Source organism: Notothenia rossii (assembly GCF_949606895.1).
Source record: "Notothenia rossii genome assembly, chromosome: 3".
Classification (NCBI taxonomy): Eukaryota; Metazoa; Chordata; class Actinopteri; order Perciformes; family Nototheniidae; genus Notothenia; species Notothenia rossii.
In genome coordinates, this window is record NC_136901.1 from 64066129 (window position 1) to 64089464 (window position 23336).

Genomic DNA, 23336 nt, shown 5'->3' on the forward strand with positions numbered 1-23336 from the left:
ATTTTTTTCAAGGTGGTACACTGGCCATAAAGTGTAGCAATAGCACATTTAGGAATATAGTACATTTCAGAGATTCAGGTAGCCTATAGGTAGGTAGACCTTCTGTAAACTATAACACTTTGTTTTTTAAGTAAAACACAATACTTTCAAGTACATTCAGAACATTGGAAACCCTGACTATTAGAAAACATCTCTCTGTTGCTTCAGAGGCCATAACAGACTTTGTTGATTTACCAACAGTTGATTTAAAAAATCTAATACATTTCAGTCCAACTCTCTCAATAACCTTGGCCGAAACAATAAACAGTTCAACATAAAGTGCCAGTTGCACCAACAACATAATAAATAGTTCAACATAAAGTGTACTGTACCATTTAAAATAAAATAAAAAAGTGCCAGTGATCGACCTCAATCCCTCCTATTCTTCCAATATCCTGATGAAAAATAAAATCTCTCTGTTGTATAGGCCACTCTGTTTGATCAACGCGAATTGGGTGTGGGTCCTTGTACTCCGAGTCGGGCTAACGTCCACGCTGGCTTCCATGCTAGCTGCTATATTTTTTTGCATTGAGGTGATACTTGAGGCTTGATGTGCTGCGGTGATCTGCAAATTCCTTTTTGCATAATTTGCAAACAACCGTGCTCTTATCGACGCTTCCATCCGTCCGTTTTTTAAAACAAAATGTCCCATCCACGGGGCAAACCAAAGCGGTCTCATCAGCTTCTTCGTTCGACTATTGTTCACTGGTTTGTTGTTGTCTGAAGTCATGAACGTTAGTTGGTGCTCCAGTATAATCGGTACCCCTGAAACTCATCCAGTGAGAAACGTTCCGCGGTACAAAAATAAGTGCGATTAAAATGCGTTAATTTTTGTGTAATTAATTCATCTTAATTAACGCGTTAAAGTCCCGGCCCTAATAATAACAGAAACGCCAAAGAGTCATATCTAATAGAAATATATAAAAGCATTTATTTTAATTGTGTAGCAGTCAGTTTATAATTTTGGCAGCACTGTTGAGCATTTTGAAAATGTATTTTCATGCCTCTGTGCAAGGCTTAGTCTTTCTATCTTTATATCCACATGGTGTAAAGTAACTAAGTTCATAAACTCAACAAGTACTATACTTGGGCACAATTTTGAGATACTTGTACTTTACTTAAGTATTTCAATGTTTTGCTACTTTGTACTTCTACTCCACTACAGTTCAGAGGTACATGGTGTACTTTGACTCCACTACATGTATTTAATCCCTTTAGTTACTTTACAGATGTGGATGAATGATGTGAAATATAATCAAGTGTTAAATCAGACTTTAGTTCCACCTGGAGTAAATCCAAAAGCTACCCTGCAGTATACAAAGTCATTCAAACTAGCTGCACCTTTACCAGCTTTGATAACACTTTCATGATCAATCATTATAGAACATATCATATTATTCTGAAATGGACCAATCTGCAAAATGACTACTTTTACTGTCGCTACTTTCACTAAATTTTGATAATAATACTTTTCTACTTTTACTTGAGGAACATTTGGAATGCAGGACTTTTACTGTAACAGAGTATTCCTACACTCTGGTACTTCTACTTTTACTCAAGTACAAGATCTGAGTAGGCTACTTCTACTTTTACTCAAGTAGCCTACACGATCTGAGTAGGCTACTTCTACTTTTACTCAAGTACAAGAACTGAGTACTTCTACTTTTAATCAAGTACAAGATATATACTTATACCACCTCTGTTTATAGCCTATGAAAAAAACGATTAGAAAACGAAGGCTAAAGCTAACGTTAGCAGATAGTGACAATGTATGCTAGTTAGCTAGCTCAACGATAATATTGCGACGGGAAAAAAAACTTTTCAGTGCACATCACGCTCTGCCGCTCCGACAGGGAGCTCTACTCTGAACACTGTTGGAGATTTGGAGGATGTTTAAAACCAACCTCGTCTCCGCGTGTCATTTGGTAAGCTGGATAAATTCGTAAAAAGGAAGGGATTAAGAAACACCAGAATGCAAGTTAAACAATAATCTTGTTTTAATGATAAAAAGTAACAATACAAATACAAATACAAACACAAAGGAAGTACTTCCTGCTCTTCCTCCAATCTCACGGATCTGGTCAGTTTGAAGAAAATTAGAGGCTGGTCTAAAGAAAACATAGGCTTATATCCAAAACCCCAGGAGGAGCTATGCGGCTGCCCCCCCCCCCCCCCCCCCCCCCGAGGGGTCCTCCACTTAGAAAAGACAGCCAATCAGCGCGAGCCAGAGGCGACCCTTACATTCGAGATAACAAACCCCTCCTTGCAAGTTTCACATACTTTTGGCATTTTATAAAGATAGTTTTAAGATATAGTTTTTTATAGTTGGATTATACAAATAACACATGTGAGTTACCTTAACCTCAAACAATAATAACAAGAGGAAAACATCAGCTCTGATCTCAAGCAGTAAAAAGTACCGCACACTCATTTAGCCTGCAACTCTTCCAGACACTTGAGCTATTGTTCTTTAAGAATATTCCCTGCAGAATCTTTATTTCAAATAAAAGGTTTCACATTGCATATTTCCAGCTTCCTTTACACATACTGTTATTATTAATACAAAGTAATCAACCACACACATCTATTTAAAACAAGTAGATTTCCCTGATCATTTGACATGCTACAAATCTCGGTAAGAATGTCCCCTCCCCCAGCTCTCTCGTCCCTGTCATAAAAGCTGCTTCCATTTCATATAGAGTAATAAAACATGTTTAAGCTAATTTCTCCACACTTTTTGTAGCCCTCCAGTACCCACATATGAAAGAATAAAAGCAGAGGAATCAAAATAAAACACCAATACAGGAATAGTTCATAAATGATTATACAGTAAGGAATACACACACATATTCTCTATGAAGTGACCCTTGTTATAGGTCCGAATGTCCTGTCCCCTGAAAGTCATGAGTTTTGGTTGATTAACAGAAGTTTAATTGTTCTTGTGGCTTAATGGCTTCCCTGAACTTCCCTTCACCCCAAAGTCAGCTTACTAGGAATGAATACATTTTATTGATAAGCTAAAAAGGACGTTTATCTTGGTTACTGCTGGGTGACCCAAGTCTCAAGGCCTGCAGGATGTGTAGGAGATAAATCATTAATTCTACAAGACTTTAACTACATTATCTGAAAATGTATCTGGGACTTCCCCTGTTAATTGCAAGGACTATTGATAATTAATAGAGAGACCCTAGGGGCCTCTTCTTGGTATCTGTTAGGCAGAAGTCACTCAATGCAGAAATCACAAGTTTAACACACATTCTATATAAGGTGACATTAAAATGAATATACCAGATTGAACTTTCCTGCCATAACACGTTACTTTAATACTTCAAATAACTCAAATAATACTTCAACACCTGAACGGCCCGTGCTAACAGCTGTTCACCAGCGGTCCAGTCTGTGCCCCAGTGACTCCGGACGCACAGTTAATATTAACGAACGCACCCGTAGGTAATGTAGCTGCTGAAGCTAGACCATCATCGCCGAGCAGCAGAGGCTTATTATACATCATGAGCAGAGCCGACAGGCAGGAAGACTCGAGCACACAGCTCGCGCTTCATTATAATATATAAAAAAAGCTCGCGGCCGCACAGTAATCCGGGTCCCAGACCCCCTCCCATACCCCAAAATATTTTTAGCGCAGATCTACATGAATCACACAAACGACCTATTTTGGATTTCAAAACGGAGAATTTCGCCGAAAGGTGACAAGTTTGCATCCCTGGACAAGATAACCAAAATCCTTTAATCTACACACAGCAAAAAAACTCAAATGACACAACGAGATGTAAAAAGGAGATCACACATATAGTCGATATAAAACTGGCCGCTTCAATCTGAATTGCAACTAAAACAAAACACGGGAGTGTATCTTGTTCTTGTGAACACTAATGTTATCCACAGCATACACAGAGACCACAAAGTTCTTAAGGAGAAAACTAGTTGCTAAAACAAAACACGTTAGTGTACCTTGTTAGCTAATGTTAGCTAGCTGACATTAACCTTAAACATTGCACTCATATTACTCACTGAAACCTTGTAAAGCCGGTCCCGCATGCTGGCTCTTACAGAACCGCTCCCTTTCGTGTATGTACAGCTCTCAACATGCCCAGACTTGTAGTGATTTTCACCTCGTTTTATACTTTTTCGCCTAATTCTGAAAGAAACAGGTGAAATGTACTAACGTGACGGCCATTTTTGTGATGGTGACGTGTATTGTGCGAGACCAGAGACCTGTAGTTCACTGAGCGGTTTCACACACAAAAAATGGTAACTTCACAGTTTTACGACACATTTTTATTTTTTTGACTTGCAAAATGTTCTTTTAATTTGACAAACATCATATGTGTCATTCGTGGCACAATTCAAACGGGATCGAAAGATGACTTTTCTCTCTCCATTGACGTCAATGTATAATTTTCCGCTTCCGGGGTCCAATGGGTCGGAAGTAGATGGGCGGGACTTCGCCTCTCTATACTAGGTCTCACTCACAGCCTCTTGTTATTAGCCAGCTAATAAATACAACCACGCCACATACACAAAGAGAAGCTGTAATTTCAACATGTCCAAGCATCCTGTATCATAGCCATGCTAATAATGTTTATAATAAACCAAACCGTTTGTAAATCAGTCAAGATTTCAGAGATCTAAGAGTATTTTTGTGCATATCACTCACCTTACTACCATAGCGCGTGCCAGAGTAGCTGAATGTAGCAAGATCGCGGCCGGTGAGCTACGCTGGAAAATCTCCCATGAGCCATCCAGTGTTTATATATATCTATGCTCAGAATGGGGATGAGAGTGTTATTTTACCTGGATGACCGGCTGTGGCTGGCTCACTCCAGGAAGGGAGGAAGCGGCTTACAGACGATACGTATCTCATCTGTCAAACCTGGGTTTCATTATCAACTGGAAGAAGAGCTGTCCTCTTCCCTCCCAGGTTATCATTTAACTGGGAGTGGAATTGAACTCAGCCCGCATGAGAGCGCGACTCACAGCGGAGAGGGGAGAAAGTGACAGCTCTCCTCCTGCGCGTCACACCCCACTCTCCGTGATGCAGCTGTTGGACATGATATCCAACCCAGTCTCACGGCATTTCGTGTTCACCAACACGATTTTTAATCTATTGAGTCGTGTTCACCAACACGATTTTCCCCTTTTTTTCGTGTTGCACAGCACGATTTTAAAAGCAATGTATTTCTGTTGGTAGTCTCACGGCATTACGTGTTATAGGAAGACCGGAAGCTGTGTGGTTCATAAAAATATGTTCTTACTCAATATCAAGCCACAATTATTGCTTTTATTTAAAATCGTATCGTTTCGGACTTTTGTTGCTGTCTGTGAGGAAAATAAATGGGGCTCATTTTTCCTTCTAATTTGTTATTCTTTTCAAAATAACCCACTGTTATTTAGTCAACAATAACACACAATTATCCTTGTTTTTATTTATTTGTTTAATTCTATAATCTCTGGCTTTTTTGCCGTCCTTCAAGAACTGAATTTCAAAATAAAAATAACCGGAAACAGACGTAGGCCTATAAGGGACATTTCGAGCATCGTCGAGTTTAGGATGGCCGAAGACACTACACTACCCATAATCCCCAGCTATCGTTTTCTGACTACAGTCCCCGTGATTAAACTTCAAGTCGGGATTGGATGTTGGAGTGGCAGTGCGCCAAGGTTACAGAATCGAAACTGGATCGAACGCCACCCCCCCCCCAACAATTAGAAGTTGCCAGTATTAAACAACAATTATTAACCGATTAAAATGAACCGACTAAACATCTCTCTGACACAGTTTAAACGCATTTCAAGTGGAAGAATTGTTCGTGTCTCCTCTTCGTGTCTCGGGAAGCTGGAAGCTGTATTATTTTCAAAAAATCAAAATGAAATTTTTTTTTTTTAACCATAACGGGTACTTTACACAACATTGAGTCAAATGTAACCTTGTTTTAATCCTTGTTTTATTTATGTTAAATTGTTGTTGTCGGTTAATTTTCCATTTTATTTATTTTGGTTTAAGATATCATTATTTTTGATTCATTATTATCATGTGAGATGTTTAAACTTTTCTGCATTTTATAAGGCAATATATACTTTTTTGTTTTTGTCCGTAGGCTACTTAGGTTATTAAAGAGTTATCGTGTCAAAATATAGGAAATGTATTAATATTTTATTGTATAATCGGTACAGGAAATTACATCATTCAGAGCACCACCAAAGACGCTGCCACCGGCATTGCGATCCATCCTCTGACAAAGTAAGTTGGGTCACTAAAGTCTGATATATGTTTTGCTTAGATTTAATAATTGGGGCTTTTTTTTAAGCCTTTACTCGCATGGTTCATCATACATACTGAACTGTTCTAAGTCTGAGAAATGCTTTCGCCATAATCAGCAAAGCAACATTAATGTGAAATTATTCTTGCGGGCGGCTAGCTCGCTAGCTCACGTTCAACATAAGCTTAAACTAGTTTAGCTACATTTATATCAGCTCATAAGTGGTGTGTGAAAAATATTTGTCTTAATTACGGCTACATACGTCGGTGTTAAAGTGTGAGTTATACGTTATCTTAATCGCTTTTGTTTTACACATGACAGTACTTACGCTGGCCGACATAGAGAGCCGCAGTGACGCGTCCTTAAACCCGGAAGTAAACTTCTTCCGGTTCCTTCGTCTAAAACGCAATGCAATTTCTCCATAGGATTTTGGAAAATAGCTCGAAATAAGGTCTGTGGTTGACACATATTTAAGAGATGGATCACGTTTTGTTCAGCCGGATAATATCCACATGTCAACCCTACTTTTATAATTTTTGAATAATAAATCTAGTCGGCTGAAGCAAAATGCTAACGTTATGCTATAAACGAACTACAAGCCAGTACAGCAGCAGGGTCGCACGACTTCAACGTCACGCCAACTTAAGATCGTTTCAACTGACTTGCACTGAAACTGCACTTTGAAAACTTTAAATATATTAACATTTTAAACTGTATACCCCGGTTGTCTAGGCCCGTTTTGTTTAATGTATACCACGTTTATCTAGGCCCTTTTTGTTTTATGTATACATGTCACACTGTGGGAAACGATATTTCGATATTTCTGGATGTATAACACATGTAGAATTTTTGACAATAAAGCTGAATTTGACTTTCGCGTGCTTGCATATTTTAACAAAGCTTTTCATTTTAGCCACACTGAATTTGACTAGAAGTCATGGCTGTGTCAATTACCAGTCTGATATCGTTTTACAAAGATGACAAGAAGAGTGTAGATAGAGGAGAGAACCACTACAAGTCAGGACACGTTACAGTGCAGCCTCGATGAAGGTGTGCTCACCGGTGTTGTCAGGGCTAGCATGAGGGACAAGGTTTATAGTGTCGGTGAGTAGTGATAGCAAGAGTACCGTTAACCTTTTAAGACCGAGTTAATTTATTCACATTAATTCCCATCAACAAATCAATTTTATGTGTCACATGAAATCTTTATTAGGCAAGGCAAGTTTATTTATATAGCACTTTTCAACACAAGGCAATTCAAAGTGCTTTACAAAAAATGAAAGACATTAAGAAAATGGCATTTAAAATCAGTCATTAAAAAGAAAAGCTAATAAAATAAACATTAAAAGAAAAAATACATGGATAAAAGTTACAGTGCAGTCTAAGATATTAATAGTTCAATTAAGAGCAGCGACAAAAAGAAAAGTCTTCAGCCTGGATTTAAAAGTAGTAAGTTGCAGCGGACCTGCAGGTTTCTGGGAGTTTGTTCCAGATATTTGGAGCATAATAACTGTACGCTGCTTTACCATGTTTAGTTCTGACTCTGGGGACAGAAAGCTGACCAGTCCCTGAAGACCTGAGAGATCTGGATGGTTCATCATTTAGCAGGAGGTCAGAAATGCATTTTGGTCCTAAACCATTCAGTGCTTTATAAACAGCAGCAGTATTTTGAAATCTATTCTTTGACACACAGGAAGCCAGTGTAAAGACTTCAGAACTGGAGCGATGTGATCCACTTTCTTAGTGTTAGTGAGGACTCGAGCAGCGGTGTTCTGAATCAGCTGCAGCTTTCTAATAGATTTTTTAGTGAGACCTGTGAAGACACCATTGCAGTAGTCCAGTCTACTGAAGATAAAAGCATGGACACGTTTTTCCAAATCCTGCTGTGACTTTAGTCTTATAATCCTAAATATGTTCTTTAGGTGATAGTAAGCTGATTTAGTAACTGTTTTAATGTGACTGTTGAAACCAATAACTAATTTAACCCGCTGACAAGAGAGCCTACCTCCGAAGATCGTGACTGGCTGAGGGACAGACTCGGGGGCAGGTTCTCAGGAATTTCTTGGCTTCTCTCCCCCGAGCCAGAAGAGGAACACTACAGCTTGGAAACACTTACTGTTCCTGAAATTATCAAATCTGTTGGGCATCAGGGACCTGAGGCAATTGTGGCAAGCATGGCATTGTCTGAAGAGCAACAGAGGGCAATTCAGGTGGCTACCACTGGTCAGCGAACCAGCCCAAACTGGCATTTGTTCAGGAAAGGAAGGTTGACTGCCAGCAACTTTGGAGCTGTCCTGAGGTCAAAGCGTGTGACTGCTTCCTTTATTGCCTGGGTCCTAGGGCAACAACAGGCCCTTGATGGTGTTTTGTCTGTACAGTGGGGGACTATGAATGAATGTGAGGGCGTCAGGGCATTCACCACTGCAACTCAGATGCAGGTCCATGAGTCAGATTTGTGGCTCTCCCAATCAGGAATGTTGGGGGCATCTCCAGATGGTCTGGTAGGGTCTTCCGCTGTGCTTGAGGTAAAGTGTCCCTACGGAGCAAGGGAAATGACAATTAGTGAAGCATTGCAAATCAAGGGCTTCTTTGTCAGTAAGGAAGGAGAAACATTCAGCCTGCGTGAGGAACATCCTTACTGGCACCAAGTGCAAGGTCAGCTTCACCTCACTGCAAGAAAGAAGAAGAAATAATAAAATTGTGAATTGTTTTTAATTTACATTTACTCGCCTTTGCAATGTTGTGGTTGATAGAGTGTTAGGTTTCCTGTCAGCTCGTCTGTTGGGAAGATATAAAATATAGTTTCATGGAAGTCACACCGTCACATATATTGTAAGAGCATTAAGACATACAGTACATAGGCTAAAACAAAACATCTAAAGATATAACCTTGCACTTTGATAAGTCTCGTGAACATTTTCACTATTTTGACATTTTTATAGATGAAAATTGAACTAAAGAAATAAATGGTAGATTAATCCATATTGAAAATAGGTGTCAGCTGCTACACTAATTATAATAGTTATATTTCTTAATTAATTAAGATAAGATATTACTGTATTGATCCCAATTTGGGAAATGTTTGTGTTGCAGCAGCATAACAAGAAAAACTAAATATAAGTTATTATATATACAAAAGTATGTGAGGGATGGAATATTAAATTGAATATAAATGTAAAATGTACATGTGATTTTACGTCCAAGAGAAGCTATGGAGCAGAGAGTTCTCTGCCAGCCAGAGGTGATTTGTTATTAGTTCAATATGTCAAACTGATTTCCCTGACTACAATCTTTAGTTACATGGTGAAACGTTATGCTGCTTGTACTAATAAGACTTATCATATAAGCCACACAGGTTTTAATAGGATGTATTCATTATATTTACTTGTGTTGCGGTCTTTTCAGCAGCGCCAATTCTATAACGGCGATACAGTCACTACCCATTATTTACATTTCACCGTGACATGGACAAAAATGTAACGTCAGCTTACCTCATGGCACGAATCCAGACTCTACTTTGGAAAACATTGGCCGGGAAACGAAAGAACAAGCACGTTTCATGCGAAGACCTGTGGCTGCAACCCGGAGCAAAGCAACAAACCATTGCGTAGCTAACTAGTAGCGCTAGCTTTAGCTAACGTTAGCCAACGAAACGAACTGCTGAGTAAAATTGGAAAACACTGGTAATTAATTATTCTATAATTTGTAAAACTACGGTGTTAAAAACGACAATTTCAAAAATACAGATTCTAATGGTCTGATATAGATATACAGATACTAAAGATAGGCAGGTACTTGCTTTTAAGCAGAACACAGGGGAAAACAAACTTAGCGGGAGTGTTTACGTGTTCGGCGTAATGACGTACAACGGCCTCGACAATTTCTGTAGTCCTATTCAGCCATTCGGTAACAACCATCGTTTTTCAGACACGTAAACTCTTCAAAAATCCCCAGTGGGGTCACTGCTGATGTATTTAATGTCGTAGAACAAAACGTCAATTACCTCTTAAATTTGTGTCAACCACAGACCTTATTTCGAGCTATTTTCCAAAACCCTATGGAAAAAATGCATTGCTTTTTGAGGAAGGAACCGGAAGTGCTAAAAATGCTAACTTACTTCCGGGTTTTACGACGCGTCACTGCGGCTCTCTAATTTGATATATGTTTGGGGGGGAGGGGCATAGTCCACGTCCATGTGCTTGTTACGCGTATGAAACAGGAAACACGTAAATGAACTCAGTCTGTCTAAAGTAGTTAAACCGTCACAATGTAATTTAAAAAAGCTAGTTTCACTACATAATTCACTTTTTCTATTCTCTCCTGCAGCTCCCGTACCCACACCACAAACTCATACACTGATCTACACCATCATAAAACCAACGGCACTTTTAAGAGCCAAACTCAACCTATCTCTCTGTCTATCCACCTACCTTTCTTATAGTTATTGTCTCTATCTTTTTCTATCATTCATTATCTATTTCTTCATCTATCCATCTCAATCTTACAATCTGTCTCTCTATCTCTGTTTGTCTCATACAGCAGCTGTTGCATATCTGTTGTGTTTGTCTGTCTGTCTGTCTGTCTGTCTGTCTGTCTGTCTGTCTGTCTGGCTGGCTGGCTGGCTGGCTGGCTGGCTGGCTGGCTGGCTGGCTGGCTGGCTGGCTGGCTGTGTTGCAATGGCAACAAAACACAACCCAGACCCCAATAATCCCACATCCAAAGAAGGGAAACGCATGGCTCTTGAGCTGAAGAATGAACACATGCTAGCTGAAGCTAAGGTTGGTGTTAACCCATATGACCTCATTCATTTCCCACTTGAATCTGGCACTATCTGTTATACCAAAAATGCTGAACAGGCCAAGAGTAACTGGATTTTGGATCAATGTATAGGGCCTTTGCAAAACGGTTCATCATTACAACATGGGGGGCAGAGGCTTACTAAATAAAGCTTGTTCAACTTGTTTTACTTCATTAGTTGTATATGGAAGGAAAAACTTGAAGCAAAAATGTTCTTCAAGTGAATGAATTTACTTTTATTTGTCCACTGTCATATGGTATCAGTTTATCAGCAACATCAACCTTACATGAGTTGTTACTTGGTCACAGAAAGCAGCTGAGGAGAGGAAACGGGCATGCTCTGTAGGAGACACTTTGCTGTGTAGGACGTGGCAAGCCGAGAGGGAGGCGTGGAGGGCGACGCCAAGGCTCAGCTACAGGTTGAAATCCCAATTATTTTACATTTTTATGAATTTACTAAGTAAATGGTTGGAAAATCGAATTAAAACACAGTAATTGCTTGTTGATGGTCTACAATAATTCCAATATATAAACGCATAGTGACACTACAGTCGGAGACATTCCCACTGTGGTTTCATAAGAACTATGCTTTATTTAATTTCACAAGCTTTTAAACAATAGGTAGATAATACAAATCATCAGTTATCTGTTGTTAACCCTCTGTGTGATGTTTTACAGTCACATCCCCCCCGACTGAGGGCTTCCAGTTTTCCAGTGTGGAGGTTCTGCGTACTGAACCTTCAGCACAACACGAATTTGGTAAATCACAAAAATGGCTTTAAGTTTCAAACTAAAATAAAAAATTTAATAAATTGTGTTAGTGAGAGAAAATTACCTTATACACAACTGACAGTTCAGGACTCGAATGAGGAATGTAATTCAGTAAAAATATTGGCCCGTTCCATACTGAGCAAAGAAATGATCCTTGATTTTTAGTGTTCATCTTAAATATACTCATTTACAGTTAAAGTTTCCCATTCTGTTCACAGAAAAGAATATGGAGAGACTCTCTGACATTCTTTCCTCATGTCCTCCTCCTGAGCCTCAAAAAAGCTCTGCCTCATCCTGGTCTTTTCGGCAGCAGAAAGCCTCAGAGCGCTGGAAAGAAGCGAGACCACACCACCTACAATGCCTTCTAGAAAAAGAGGCTGTTGGTCATCCCCTGTGTGGCCTCTGCCACAAACCGGCTGTTATTAGGTGAGATAACATTTACCTTTATTTAAATTACTTTACCTAATTGTAATTTTTCAGTATTAATGCTCAGTGCCCTGCTATTTCAGCTAACATGCATGACTTTTGGGATGTTAGAAAACTGGATAACTAGAGAAAACCCACATGAAAATGAAAGTAATTCTAGGATATTAGAATAATTTTGTATTTCCTCCCAAGGTGTAGAGAGTGTCTCCCCGAGGAGTGGTTCTGTGGAGACTGTGATGTACTTCATCACAAGAACCAGCCACTCCACAACAGGGACAGTTTAATGAATGGTTTTTTAAAACCAATTAGTCCAACAACGTGTGTTGTTAGAGTGGAAGGTGGATATGACACCCATGACCAAGGTATGCTCTCTCAAACTTGCATTTTGATGTTCACATGTCTCTTCGGCCAGCATATAATGGTAATTAGTGCTTTTCTTTTTTTTTTGACAGCTTGCATATTGCCAACTGTGAAGGCACCCAACTGCTCCTGTAAAGGCACAAACTTCACTGTGGTCCCAGGCAAACCAGTGATTTTAATTACCATCAATGGTAAACAAATATATATATTTGGATTTCTATTGAATTGTTGTTATATGTTTACTGTTGTGGGCTGAGGCATTGTGATTCCACTTGGAGTAAAACCTTCATGTAATATATGTTCATCTTTGACTATTTGTAGATGGAACTGTCGTAAAATGTGTCTTAATTATGTTTATTTACTTGTTCCAAGGGCGTTATGACTTGCATCTGCCACTATATGTCTGTCAAACTTGCCAGCAGCAGTGTACCCCCGACTTGAAAGTCCTCCTTAAGAGTGCATACTGGCCAGCTTCGGTCAGTATTTCCACACTTTACACCTTGGACCTCCTGAGCTCCTTTGAAGAGCTCAAGGTCATCTCTCCGGGATTCTCCAGACAGGCCTTTGCAAAGCTGCTGGAGCATCGCACAAAGTGGGGAGGAAGAGTAAGTGTAAATATTCTTTACCATATTATACATTCAAACATTTCCGTAAATAGACAAAATCACAGCAATATATGTAATTATCTTCCAGTCTGGACCTGTGAACGGAGATGCACTGCAGCGCAGCTTTCTGGAGTTCTCCTATGCCTCGTATGAGGAAGACCAGCTCTGCTGTGGTGCTCCTTTCATCTGCCCTGCCTGCACGATGGAGATGTTGGCTGTTTCTGCCGATGGAAACAGGAAGCTGTATCGCTTGCGGCAAAGTGGAAGGTGCTGTTTTTACAATGTTGTTATTTAACTTTTTTGATTACTGTTTATATTTCATGGATGTATTTGCTAATCTTTTTTTCCTCAGTTCTGATGGCAGTGCCTTTATTAATGGGCTCTTTGTAGCAGAAGACAGCGCGGTGGCTGCATTTGTCGACAAAATACAGAGATCACTGGAAAATGCAAGTTTTTATTCGTCATTTTACCTTATAGGTATATCACAAAAATAGCCATGTATATCCGTCCCTGACTTTCTTCAAATTCAGCTACTTCTCCTTACCATCTACTCCAAAATCAGATAATTAGAGCAAATGGTGTAGATCGTGATTCCATTGCTTTTAACTGATTTGTCATGATGTAATGTGTGTCTTAGACCCAGGGAAGAGGCACATGTGGGGACTCCCAGTGGACAGCAGCGAGGGAGACGTCAAGGAGGGCTTCGAAGCTGGATGAAGAAGGGATGGAGGTGGCTGTATGTTCTCATGGGTTTCTTTTGAAGGCCTTAAATATGTACAGGGGGGAGATATTCGCCTACCCCCTGTATCTTCAAAAGGAACTCATGCCAGCCAAAGCCAAGTTCTTCGCCATGGATGTGGCTTGCAAGTACTGGCCGAACATGGAGAAAGCTGCAAGTGTCCTTCCTGCTCTCCAGGAGCTGACCACCATGAAGCCATTCCTCAGTGTAATGCATGCTCGAGCCCATGCTACCAAATGCGAGGTATGTGAAATATTTTTGTATCACGTACATTTATATTTTTTATATTTATAATACTGAAGTAGTAAATATCTAAGCTATACTGTTTAGTATAGCAGATTGTAGCCTCTTTGCAAAACAATTCCAGCAACCTTTTACCATCAGATTATATGGAGTGGGAAGAACCAGGAGGGAGCAGGGATGAGCGCTGGGGAAGAGGTGGAGCAGGTCAACAGCTACCTGTCCCGTTGTGCCCTGACAACAAAATACATTTCCAAAGCAGGTGAGTGGAAGGTTTTGCCCTATTATTGCATAGTTTTTTAGATGACACATCATAACCTCATTATTGCTTTCAAAAGCACGACTGGACATGCTCACAGTGCATGCAATGGGATGGAACAGGAAAAAAGGTGACTCCCTTCATCAGGCACTTTCCACAAGATATGTGAAGGTGAGCCTCCTATTAAAGGTGTTGTTGTGTCCTTTGTCATTTGCACATGGCTTGTTGTTAATCATAGCAAGTTTTAATCTTGATAAATGTCCATCGTCTACTGTTTATCAGACTAGTAAGAGGCTCCTGGAAGAGACTGCAAGTCTTGAGGAACTAAAGACGGAGCTACATTGTGTCTCAGATGACATGGTGTCGACGTGGTTTTACGACGTGAAGGAATGGGCATCTGGTAAGCACGACGAGATAACACCAGCTAAATATCATTGTCCATGACTGTTTGAATTTACAGATTTGATTCTAAAGAGCAGCCAATTTTAAGGCAATAAGGCTGATTTTTTATGTCACCCTCACTGGATTTCAGTAGACAGGGACATAATCTTCAAGCAATAGCAAGCCAACTATGTGTCCATGTTTATCTCTGATATGTTCCAGTTTCCATAGTTGTACCATCAATTTGTGTTAAAAGGTGTTAAATATGTTGCACAACTTTGTTTCTCAAAACCGTTACGTGTTGTGTAACAGTACATTTTACTGCCAATATTATTTCTACAGGAACATCAGAAACATCGGGTACTTCTGAAGACATCCTTCAAACAGCACTGCAGCAAAGCATTGAGGGGCTTTACCTAAGTGTGAGGCAGCGGAAGCAATCCCTTTACCGACAGAATGGTATAACAATATAATGTTTTAGGTTGCAGATTCAACCTACTGAATTATATATATGTTTTGCACTTGCAAATATAGTTTGTCACATATCCCTATCCCAATACTTCATGTCTTTTTCAGACAGCAACAAGCCCCGCCATCAACTTCGAAGGAAGCTTGCAGACGACAAAAAGCGCCTTAACCAGGAGATACTGAAGTACAACCAGCTGGTACACGACTCTGCCAGAGGCATAGATGTTGCTGCGGTGGAGCATTCCCTCTCTGGAGGGAGCATCATGTCTGCGCTGTGTCCGAGGGAGGTTCATGGCATGGGTCAGTTTTCAGATATTTCATAATAATTAATTTGAAGTTCTGTTATATGAAGGTATACCTTGCTGAGTTATGCACATATCATGTACAGTGTTAGAACGTTCATTTAGTTTATGGGTATATCTTAAGTTTTCTTATTGTGTATACATTTGATTATTTTGAAAGTACATGTTTCGAGTTTTAAACATATTGTTATGCTATAATGAAAATGTGATTCATGTATATACATAACTGTGATTGGATTTTAGCTAACTTTACAGCCAAGAAAAAGATACTTGATCAAGTCATACTTACACGGAGACTGCAAGAGGAGAAAGGCATCCTATTGTGGGAGATGGCGCAGCATTGCACATGGTTGCAGAACATGGCAGTTGCTCTAAAAAATAAGGTGGCTGAGGAAGGTAAGTTGAAAGCAAAACTTAACCTACCTTGTAAAGTATGAGTTTTAAAGGAAAAAAAGTCAGCCCAAATCATTCTTGGTCACAGAAATTGGATGGAGTATAATGGCCTTTGCCCATTCGACCCGGCCATTTTACATAATGAAGTCCCTTGACAGTGACAATCATCTTTATATGTACATGGGAGAGAATATACTCCATTGAAGTGCTCTGGCCTCGTGAAGCAATCTTACTTTATAGTATGTCCATATAACAATATTTTGTGTATTTTCCGATGTAGACAAGGGGAATGGAGGACTTGGGTGCACCCTAAGAAGGAAGCATGCTGAGGCGTTGGAGAGGTTGCAGGTGGTACTGCAGCAGTACAAGACTGCTTTAGGTCCTGATGCTTGTTTCCTTCAACATGAAGAGGAAAGTCAAAGTGGCCTAAGCAGTCCAGACACCAGTGAAGATGAAGAAGGAAACATCATTTAGGTAATTTACTTATGAATTAATGTACAGTATCTTTGTTGATTTAGCCTCAACCTAGACATGTTGCTGTTACTTTTGTATTCATTAATGCTAAACATACATTGTGTATTCAAAAACCTCAAATTTGTTTTCTGATCTGCCCCTCTTTTTTGTTTCTCTGTATTTCCCCATATTGCTGCTGCTCTCAAGCACAAATATCCGCCAAGACTTGATGTGCTATCAGAAATGTAAATACTTTACTGACTTTATATTTAGAGATTGTATTCATACTCCTCAATGGAAGATCACCCTTGAATATGTTGACCATATGACTTTTCCCTATGCATCAGGCCAAACATTTCACTTGTACACAACTTAAATTGTATTGAAGAAAATGCTCAGCGTCCCTGAAATGCATCCTGAGCAATGAACCATTCACTTTTGATCCTTTTTGAAACACTAGAATGTAAATTCCTAAATCTCCAAGTATATCTTGCTGGTTACCATACAACTTGGTGAGCACATCATTGTCCAAGAGCAGGAGGTCTTTCCCTTTTTTCCCAGAACGGGATGCCTATGCATTATTATTTTCGATCTCTTATAGGATTTACCTGTCATTAACTTTATATGACTGCACCTGTTACACCGCAGGCCAATAACAGCTTTCCTCTAATTGTTCACTTTTGTTTCTTTTGCGTTACTTGCTTTAATTGCTTTGTCAGTTATATTTCCTTTTTGTTCTGTTGTCCATGCTTTTCATGTTAGACTAAACCCAAAGCTCTAGAGTCAAGACATGCACCCTTATGGTGGCCTTTTGCTTGTATTGTGGTGAAACACATAAGTAAACCATTGCCAGAGAGGACCATTTTATTGTTTTAAAAACAATGTTATTGATGTGGTTGGTTGATGAATAAATATAAATTAAGCATACGTCTGTGGTACTTTTTGTTGTTTACATCACACTGCATTATAATGCGTTTGGAAATAAATTCATTTAGAAGTAACAATATGGGTTAGCACTTGAATAGTTTTGTAAAGAGATGATCCTCATCCGGAACACTGGTTGTTGGTTTAAGATAAGATAGAACTTTATTGATCCCAATTTGGGAAATCTTTGCATTGCAGCAGCATTAAAACACATGGCATTATACAATACAAATAAAAAGACAAGAAATAAAGAAGAAAATATACATGTTGAAATTACAAATGAGCAATAAGAAGATATGCAAGGTATTATATTTACATAACTATGTGACAGATGGAATATTAAATATTACACTGAATATGTCAAATGTACAGTGAAGAGAGAAACTATGGAGCAGAGTTCTCTTCGAGCCAGAGGTGATTTGTTGTACAGCAACACGTTCTCACTGTCACATGTTGACGGACGGTCAGGCCCCCTCCCCGTCACCGACTTGCATAGAGCTCCCTGAACGTTGGTAATAGACACGTTGGGATATCGGCGAAATGCTCTCCGCAGATCTATTCTCACAGCGTTTATCAACCTTTTTCTTACTCAATATCAAGCCACACTCATTGTTTTTACTTCTTTATTTTAATTGAATAATGTAGGACTTTTGTTGCCGTCAGTTATGGGGAGAGTAGGGGCTCAGAATACTGAAATCTGTATTGTTTCATCGTTTTTTCCTTCTAATTTTGTATTCTTTTCTAAACCACACACTGTTATTTACTCAACAACACATAAGTATCCTTGTGTGTATTTATTTGTTTGATTAATAAACACAAGTTGGAGTCCGTCAGGACCGAGGGTCGGAGCAGCTCATTTGCTTTCGAGAATTTTACACCCGGAAGTAAGTATTCTCTCCGTTTCGCTTGACAAACCCAGCGCCGTATAGATAGAAGAGTTACGACAGCGGAAGTCCAAAAACGGTTATCGTCACGTGGTTCATGCAGACGAGGATCGTTCCCCGGAAGTTCATGGCAGGCAATGTGAATGCATTGATAACAGGAGATAGAACTACGATTTTTGGTAATTATTAGTGAATAAAGGTTTTGATTTGCAATATTTATAAAACAAATTGATATGTGTATGTATTTACATCAATATGTTTTAAAAAATTAAATAGAATTTGCTAATATTAAGTGATAATATTAGGATTAGTGTGAACAACTAGTTTACATGTTAGGCTAACAGTGCCTTGGTTAAAGAGCCTGTTGCTGTTTATAGCTTTGAATTCTTTCAAACCAATATTATCTTCTTAAACTTGTATGGTAGTCAGGAGCATCACTTTCTAATGTTTATTGATATATTTAGAGGGAGGGGATCTAAAGGAATGCTTCAAAATTCAGATTAGATTAATTTCTACCATTTTCTTAAATTCATGGTAGTTTCAGTAATCCCATGGTAATTGAGGACACAAGTTATCTAAATGACTAATGTCATCTTTATGGCTTTCAGAAAGGACAGGAGACCGACAGGTGACTATCAAAGGACTAGCAGCAGCAGCAGCAGCAGCATGATGATGATGTTAAATGTGTTGTTTTAGGAACATCCATTGCAAATACATGGAATTCAATAAACATTGAATAGCATATCATGCAGTTTGTCTGTGCCTTTTCCTCCGTGTTGTCCTGGTTTGCTGTGCTGCTTCCTAGTCGCCACCATGGTTTGCTGTGCTGCCTGGGGATGCTCAAATCGCTCCGAGAAAGGAGTACGAATGTACGGCTTCCCCACTGACACAGAGCGGAGGAAAAAATGGCTGGATCAAGTCAGCAGGAGCAATTTCACGACCAACAGCAAAAAAATATGTGAGGATATTATATACAAACACTGCATTTGCACTTTTTCACAAAACGAAAACCACACCATTGGGAAAGCTTAATGTTTTGGTTAATACAAAAAAAAAAGGCAAAGGCTTGAAAGACATAGAGCTGAGACTCAGGGTGCAGGGTGAGGGTCTCAATGCAGGTATTCAGGCTCCATTGAATCCCCCTCTGGTTCTTGTGCTGAAAGAGGGAGTAACAGACAGGAGAAAGGGTTATACACACCTATATAGCACACCTATTGGATGGGAAATTGCCTTGGGGAGATAAGGTGTGGTCTTTGTTCCCAACTGAAGTTATGGAACTTTATTATTTGTGAGTTTAACAAAGTATGACAAATGGCATCAGTAACAGATGTGATATGAATTTCTATAAAGTTGTCTCACATTCTTGGTCATATTTTATATACAGTATGTAATGAGTATAACATGTCCAGTAAGTATAAAGTGTTTCCTAATACTGTGTATTCAACCACTATGGAATATGTATGTGGGCAGACAAAACTGACTTGTTCTGTGTGTGAAGTAACCTCAAGTCACTCCGCAGGCACATTTTGATGATGACCAGTTTGTCAAGACAAAAAAGGGCAAGACTAGGCTAAGAGCAGAGGCTATACCCACCATCTTCGTGCATCGCCCTGTGGTCAAAAAGAGAAGGGCCCCTGCACCACGATTCACCCCGGGACCTGTATCTACAAAGCCCATAGCTCATGATCACAGCTATAGTGTGAAAGGTGACACAGGTATAATAAGTATGAACTCTTAGTAGCAAAAGTCATATTTCTTATTTTTAAGTGGTATAATATTTTAAATGTTCGAAAATCTACAGTGCCATGTCTTCTACTTACATTAGTCTCAAAGATTGAGGGAAGAAGGGATGAGGAGACTGAGAGAAAGGAAAGTGAGGGTGAAGAAAGAGAGGACATGGCTAGTGAGGAGAGACAGGGAGGGTGGACACCACCCACTCAGCCAGCAGCCAGTCAGCATACGAGGGAACCAGCAGCCAGTCAGCATACAAGGGAACCAGCAGCCAGTCAGCATACGAGGTAACCAGCAGCCAGTTAAACAGATCTATTAAAAAAATTAAAGAGAAAATTAAAGAGCCAAGAAGGAATCACCAAAAAAGCAAAGTCTGCACTAAGAAAAATCAGGAAGGAAAATGCAGCTCTCAAGAAAACAATGAAAATTAGGGACAACAAATATAAGAAAACGTTTTAAAAAGACCAACCCAAGGCATTAGGCAGACTCACCACAAATGGGATGAAATGGAGCAATGAGACAATTAAGAAGGCTTTAAAAATTCGCTTTGCGTGCGGACCAACGGGTTACAAAACTCTGCAGGAATTGCAGATTCCCCTTCCAGGATTAAGGACACTGCAAAGAAGGATGCAATGTGTTAAGTTTGAGCCTGGTGTGTAACAGCTAACATCAATGCCCCTCCACCTGCCAACATCACTGCCCTCCACCTGCCAGCACCCAGCCAGAGGAGCGCAAACAACAAAAACAAGCAAGGTGTCCCGTCATGTACCTGGACATTTGGGTTTGCAAAATGGAGTAAGAGATGGACTTGAAAAACCTTGGTGGCTCTCTACTCATGTTGTTACAGTTGTCTTGGTTACAGCTCTCAAGTTTTTTTTTGTTGCCATTTCCACATCTTTAGAAAATATGAAATAAATGAAGTGAAATCAACCTCTTCTCTGGAGAACAAACTTTGATTTCTCTGTCTTGTGAGTTTGCAGTCTTGCAGTTTTGCTCCTCCACCTGTAACATCACTGCCCCTCCACCTGCCATACAGTAGGTTACTAACAAGATTACTTATATAATACAGTGATAGAATACATGTTTAGCATGCTTACTTATATAAAACAGTAGTATTAAACTTACCTTGTGTTTTCACTCTCACTTAAGTCCCTCTCCCTTTGCCATCAATCCAAAATCAGCTGAGCTGCAACATTATACAGACAGGTAATAATCAACATAATCACAAGGACACAATATGGCTCTGCTAAAAACACTCACTCTTACACGCACCAAAGTTATATGTATCTAATATTTAACTCCCTCCACCCCCGCTTACAATCCCTCTTTTCTAATTCAACAACGTTGGACGAAATGACATTAAGAGAACGGAATTTACAATTAAAAGGCTGTTCAACGTGTGTTGCTAACTTGATTCGGTATCCTAGCTTAATCTGTTATCTGTAAACGTTCCCTAAATCTACTAATTTAGGGATAATCCACTGACATCCTTTAATACACATGTTCATTTGAATCAGATTTACTGATAATATCCGCAATATAAATCTTTAAACTTCTTCTTACCTTTAAAAGTCCGTCACGAACGGTCTATTATGCTGCAAGTCTACAGCTCTGCTAGCCTTGGCGCTAACTTCCGGGGAACGATTGAGAGGCTCCACGATCCGCCATGCCCATTGCTGTAAAAAAGTGGTCCATTGGAGTGAACGGAGATGACGTAACTCTCAGTCTATACGGCGCTGGACAAACCCATCCATGGACAAACCCCGTGATAGTCCTCAAGCTCTGATTGGATGTTTGAGTGTGCGCCGAGGGTTACGCCGAGCGTCGAACAGCACTTTGAAATGGGATGGAACCACGGCAGACTGTCAAAAACTGGATTTGAACGGGTCCACCCCCTCCCCCACCCCGTCCCCAGAACTACAAATTTAGTAACTGTGTAGTAACTACACACTATCGTGTGTTTCGCAACATGTTCTATGGCACGTCTCTGCTGGGAATTGTAGTTTTAAAAGACGTTTTCATATTTCCCATAATAAGAAGTTGCCAGTATTAAACTGTGTATATCCCTGGAGGTTTAGGAGATAGGAAACAATCACATTTAAAACATATAATTAATAAATGGGGGGAAATTGCTTGTGCCCCATAATGGGCAGCATTAATATATATATTAATGCTGCCCATTATATATAATATAATATAAATAATATATACATATATATATATATATAATATAATATAAATAATAAAGCTCTTCTGACCTTAGCTGTCATGTGGATACCCACATGCCAGCTAAGGTCAGAAGAGCTTTATTTAACAGCTCGTCTTATGTCTGTGACCCCTCCTGTTGTAAATTGATAAGCCTGAAACATGCACTTGTCAAGGTTCAGAGGCAAATTTTGCAAATATGGCAGTAGCCATCGATCATCTTAAGATAAGATATACTTTATTGATCCCAAGTTGGAAACATTTGCGTTACATCAGCATGTGTAACAGTTGTAAATATGCAGTGGTGTTTATTTGCAAATCATTTAGTATAATCACACAAATTCTGTGTTGCATATTTAATAATTCTGTGTTCTTTATTTATTGAATGTTCAATACCTGACAAGGTCGGAGATGAACAACTTGGGTCGCAGGTTCCTCAACAGTGCATTACAAGACATCTATCAATATGTGTGTATACCTCCACCATTAAACTCATCAAGTCATATTCTGCACATTTCTTATACTATCTACATACATCTTATATGAGTATAATACATATGTATAATATCAGTTAAAATAAGTGCTTAAACATACAGTAGTTAACATTGCAGGAAAGCAATATATTAGTACTTTGTCAGGCTTAATATGTATACCCCCAAAGCTTTTTTCTTATTAAAAATAAGACCTTAACCTAAAGTATTCTTTAATTTTTAAATAAAGCCTTATTAGTTTGTCTGTCTGTGTCTCCTATTAATATCTAATAATAAAAATAATACATTTCAATAACGTGCTTTAACCACTAGGTGTCCCTTTCTATCAGCTGTGCACCGTTATGGTGTAAATATACCAATATACCGATTGGATCAAATATAAAACTCAGCCGAATTAGTATTGATACTGCAAGGAGTTGACCGTCCGTCAACATGTGACCGGTTGGAAGTGAGAACGTGTTGTGTAGAGAGTTATTGCAGTGGGCAGGAATGTTTTCCTGTATCGGTTCCTGTGACAGCGGAGCTGCAGCAGTCTGTTGGAGAAGGAGCTCCTGTCTGTCCAGGTGGGGGGGGGTTATCTGTCTGTCCAG

At 39.4% G+C, this 23336-nt stretch overlaps 2 protein-coding genes and 1 long non-coding RNA gene across 12 annotated transcripts; 2 read left to right on the plus strand and 1 right to left on the minus strand.

Moving 5' to 3' along the window:
- Positions 1 to 1759: 1759 nt before the first annotated feature.
- On the plus strand, positions 1760 to 13993 carry LOC307033005 (uncharacterized protein; the record flags this gene model as incomplete). The annotated part of the gene is made up of 12 exons (XM_079671276.1): positions 1760 to 1964; positions 6232 to 6298; positions 10644 to 11095; positions 11424 to 11533; positions 11793 to 11873; positions 12104 to 12311; positions 12504 to 12673; positions 12764 to 12862; positions 13044 to 13276; positions 13365 to 13543; positions 13629 to 13726; positions 13914 to 13993. Exons 6-12 carry the CDS (start codon positions 12112 to 12114, stop codon positions 13991 to 13993), a joined length of 1059 nt encoding a protein of 352 aa, XP_079527402.1. The 5' UTR covers positions 1760 to 1964; positions 6232 to 6298; positions 10644 to 11095; positions 11424 to 11533; positions 11793 to 11873; positions 12104 to 12111.
- LOC307032241 (uncharacterized protein) lies at positions 13861 to 17240 on the plus strand. 3 transcript variants are annotated; one of them, XM_079670090.1, is made up of 8 exons: positions 13861 to 14258; positions 14400 to 14517; positions 14594 to 14685; positions 14797 to 14914; positions 15238 to 15354; positions 15472 to 15663; positions 15909 to 16532; positions 16719 to 17240. In XM_079670090.1, exons 1-7 carry the CDS (start codon positions 14001 to 14003, stop codon positions 16100 to 16102), a joined length of 1089 nt encoding a protein of 362 aa, XP_079526216.1. In that variant the 5' UTR covers positions 13861 to 14000; the 3' UTR covers positions 16103 to 16532; positions 16719 to 17240. The 3 variants fall into 3 exon arrangements, with proteins under 3 accessions (XP_079526216.1, XP_079526215.1, XP_079526217.1); XM_079670089.1 differs by having other exon boundaries at positions 14594 to 14914; XM_079670091.1 differs by lacking the exons at positions 15909 to 16532; positions 16719 to 17240 and having other exon boundaries at positions 14594 to 14914; positions 15476 to 15558.
- A 105-nt stretch (positions 17241 to 17345) lies between these two features.
- Positions 17346 to 21897, minus strand: LOC307032476. 8 transcript variants are annotated; one of them, XR_013806270.1, is made up of 5 exons: positions 21614 to 21897; positions 21176 to 21236; positions 20542 to 21075; positions 20140 to 20362; positions 17348 to 20011 (listed from the first exon to the last, which is right to left on the minus strand). It is a non-coding gene; the product is annotated as an uncharacterized lncRNA (long non-coding RNA). The 8 variants fall into 8 exon arrangements; XR_013806271.1 differs by having other exon boundaries at positions 20542 to 21093; XR_013806265.1 differs by lacking the exons at positions 21176 to 21236; positions 21614 to 21897 and having other exon boundaries at positions 17346 to 19475; positions 19913 to 19983; positions 20542 to 21165.
- Between the last annotated feature and the right edge of the window lie 1439 nt (positions 21898 to 23336).

What these genes read in the sequence shown, in the direction of transcription:
- LOC307032241 (XM_079670089.1), top strand. Translation starts at nt 14,001, where the DNA reads ATGGAGGTGGCTGTATGTTCTCATGGGTTTCTTTTGAAGGCCTTAAAT. An exon ending in CCCATGCTACCAAATGCGAG is followed by an intron (nt 14,259 to 14,399) that starts GTATGTGAAATA and finishes TTTTACCATCAG; the next exon opens with ATTATATGGAGTGGGAAGAA. An exon ending in CGTGAAGGAATGGGCATCTG is followed by an intron (nt 14,915 to 15,237) that starts GTAAGCACGACG and finishes TTATTTCTACAG; the next exon opens with GAACATCAGAAACATCGGGT.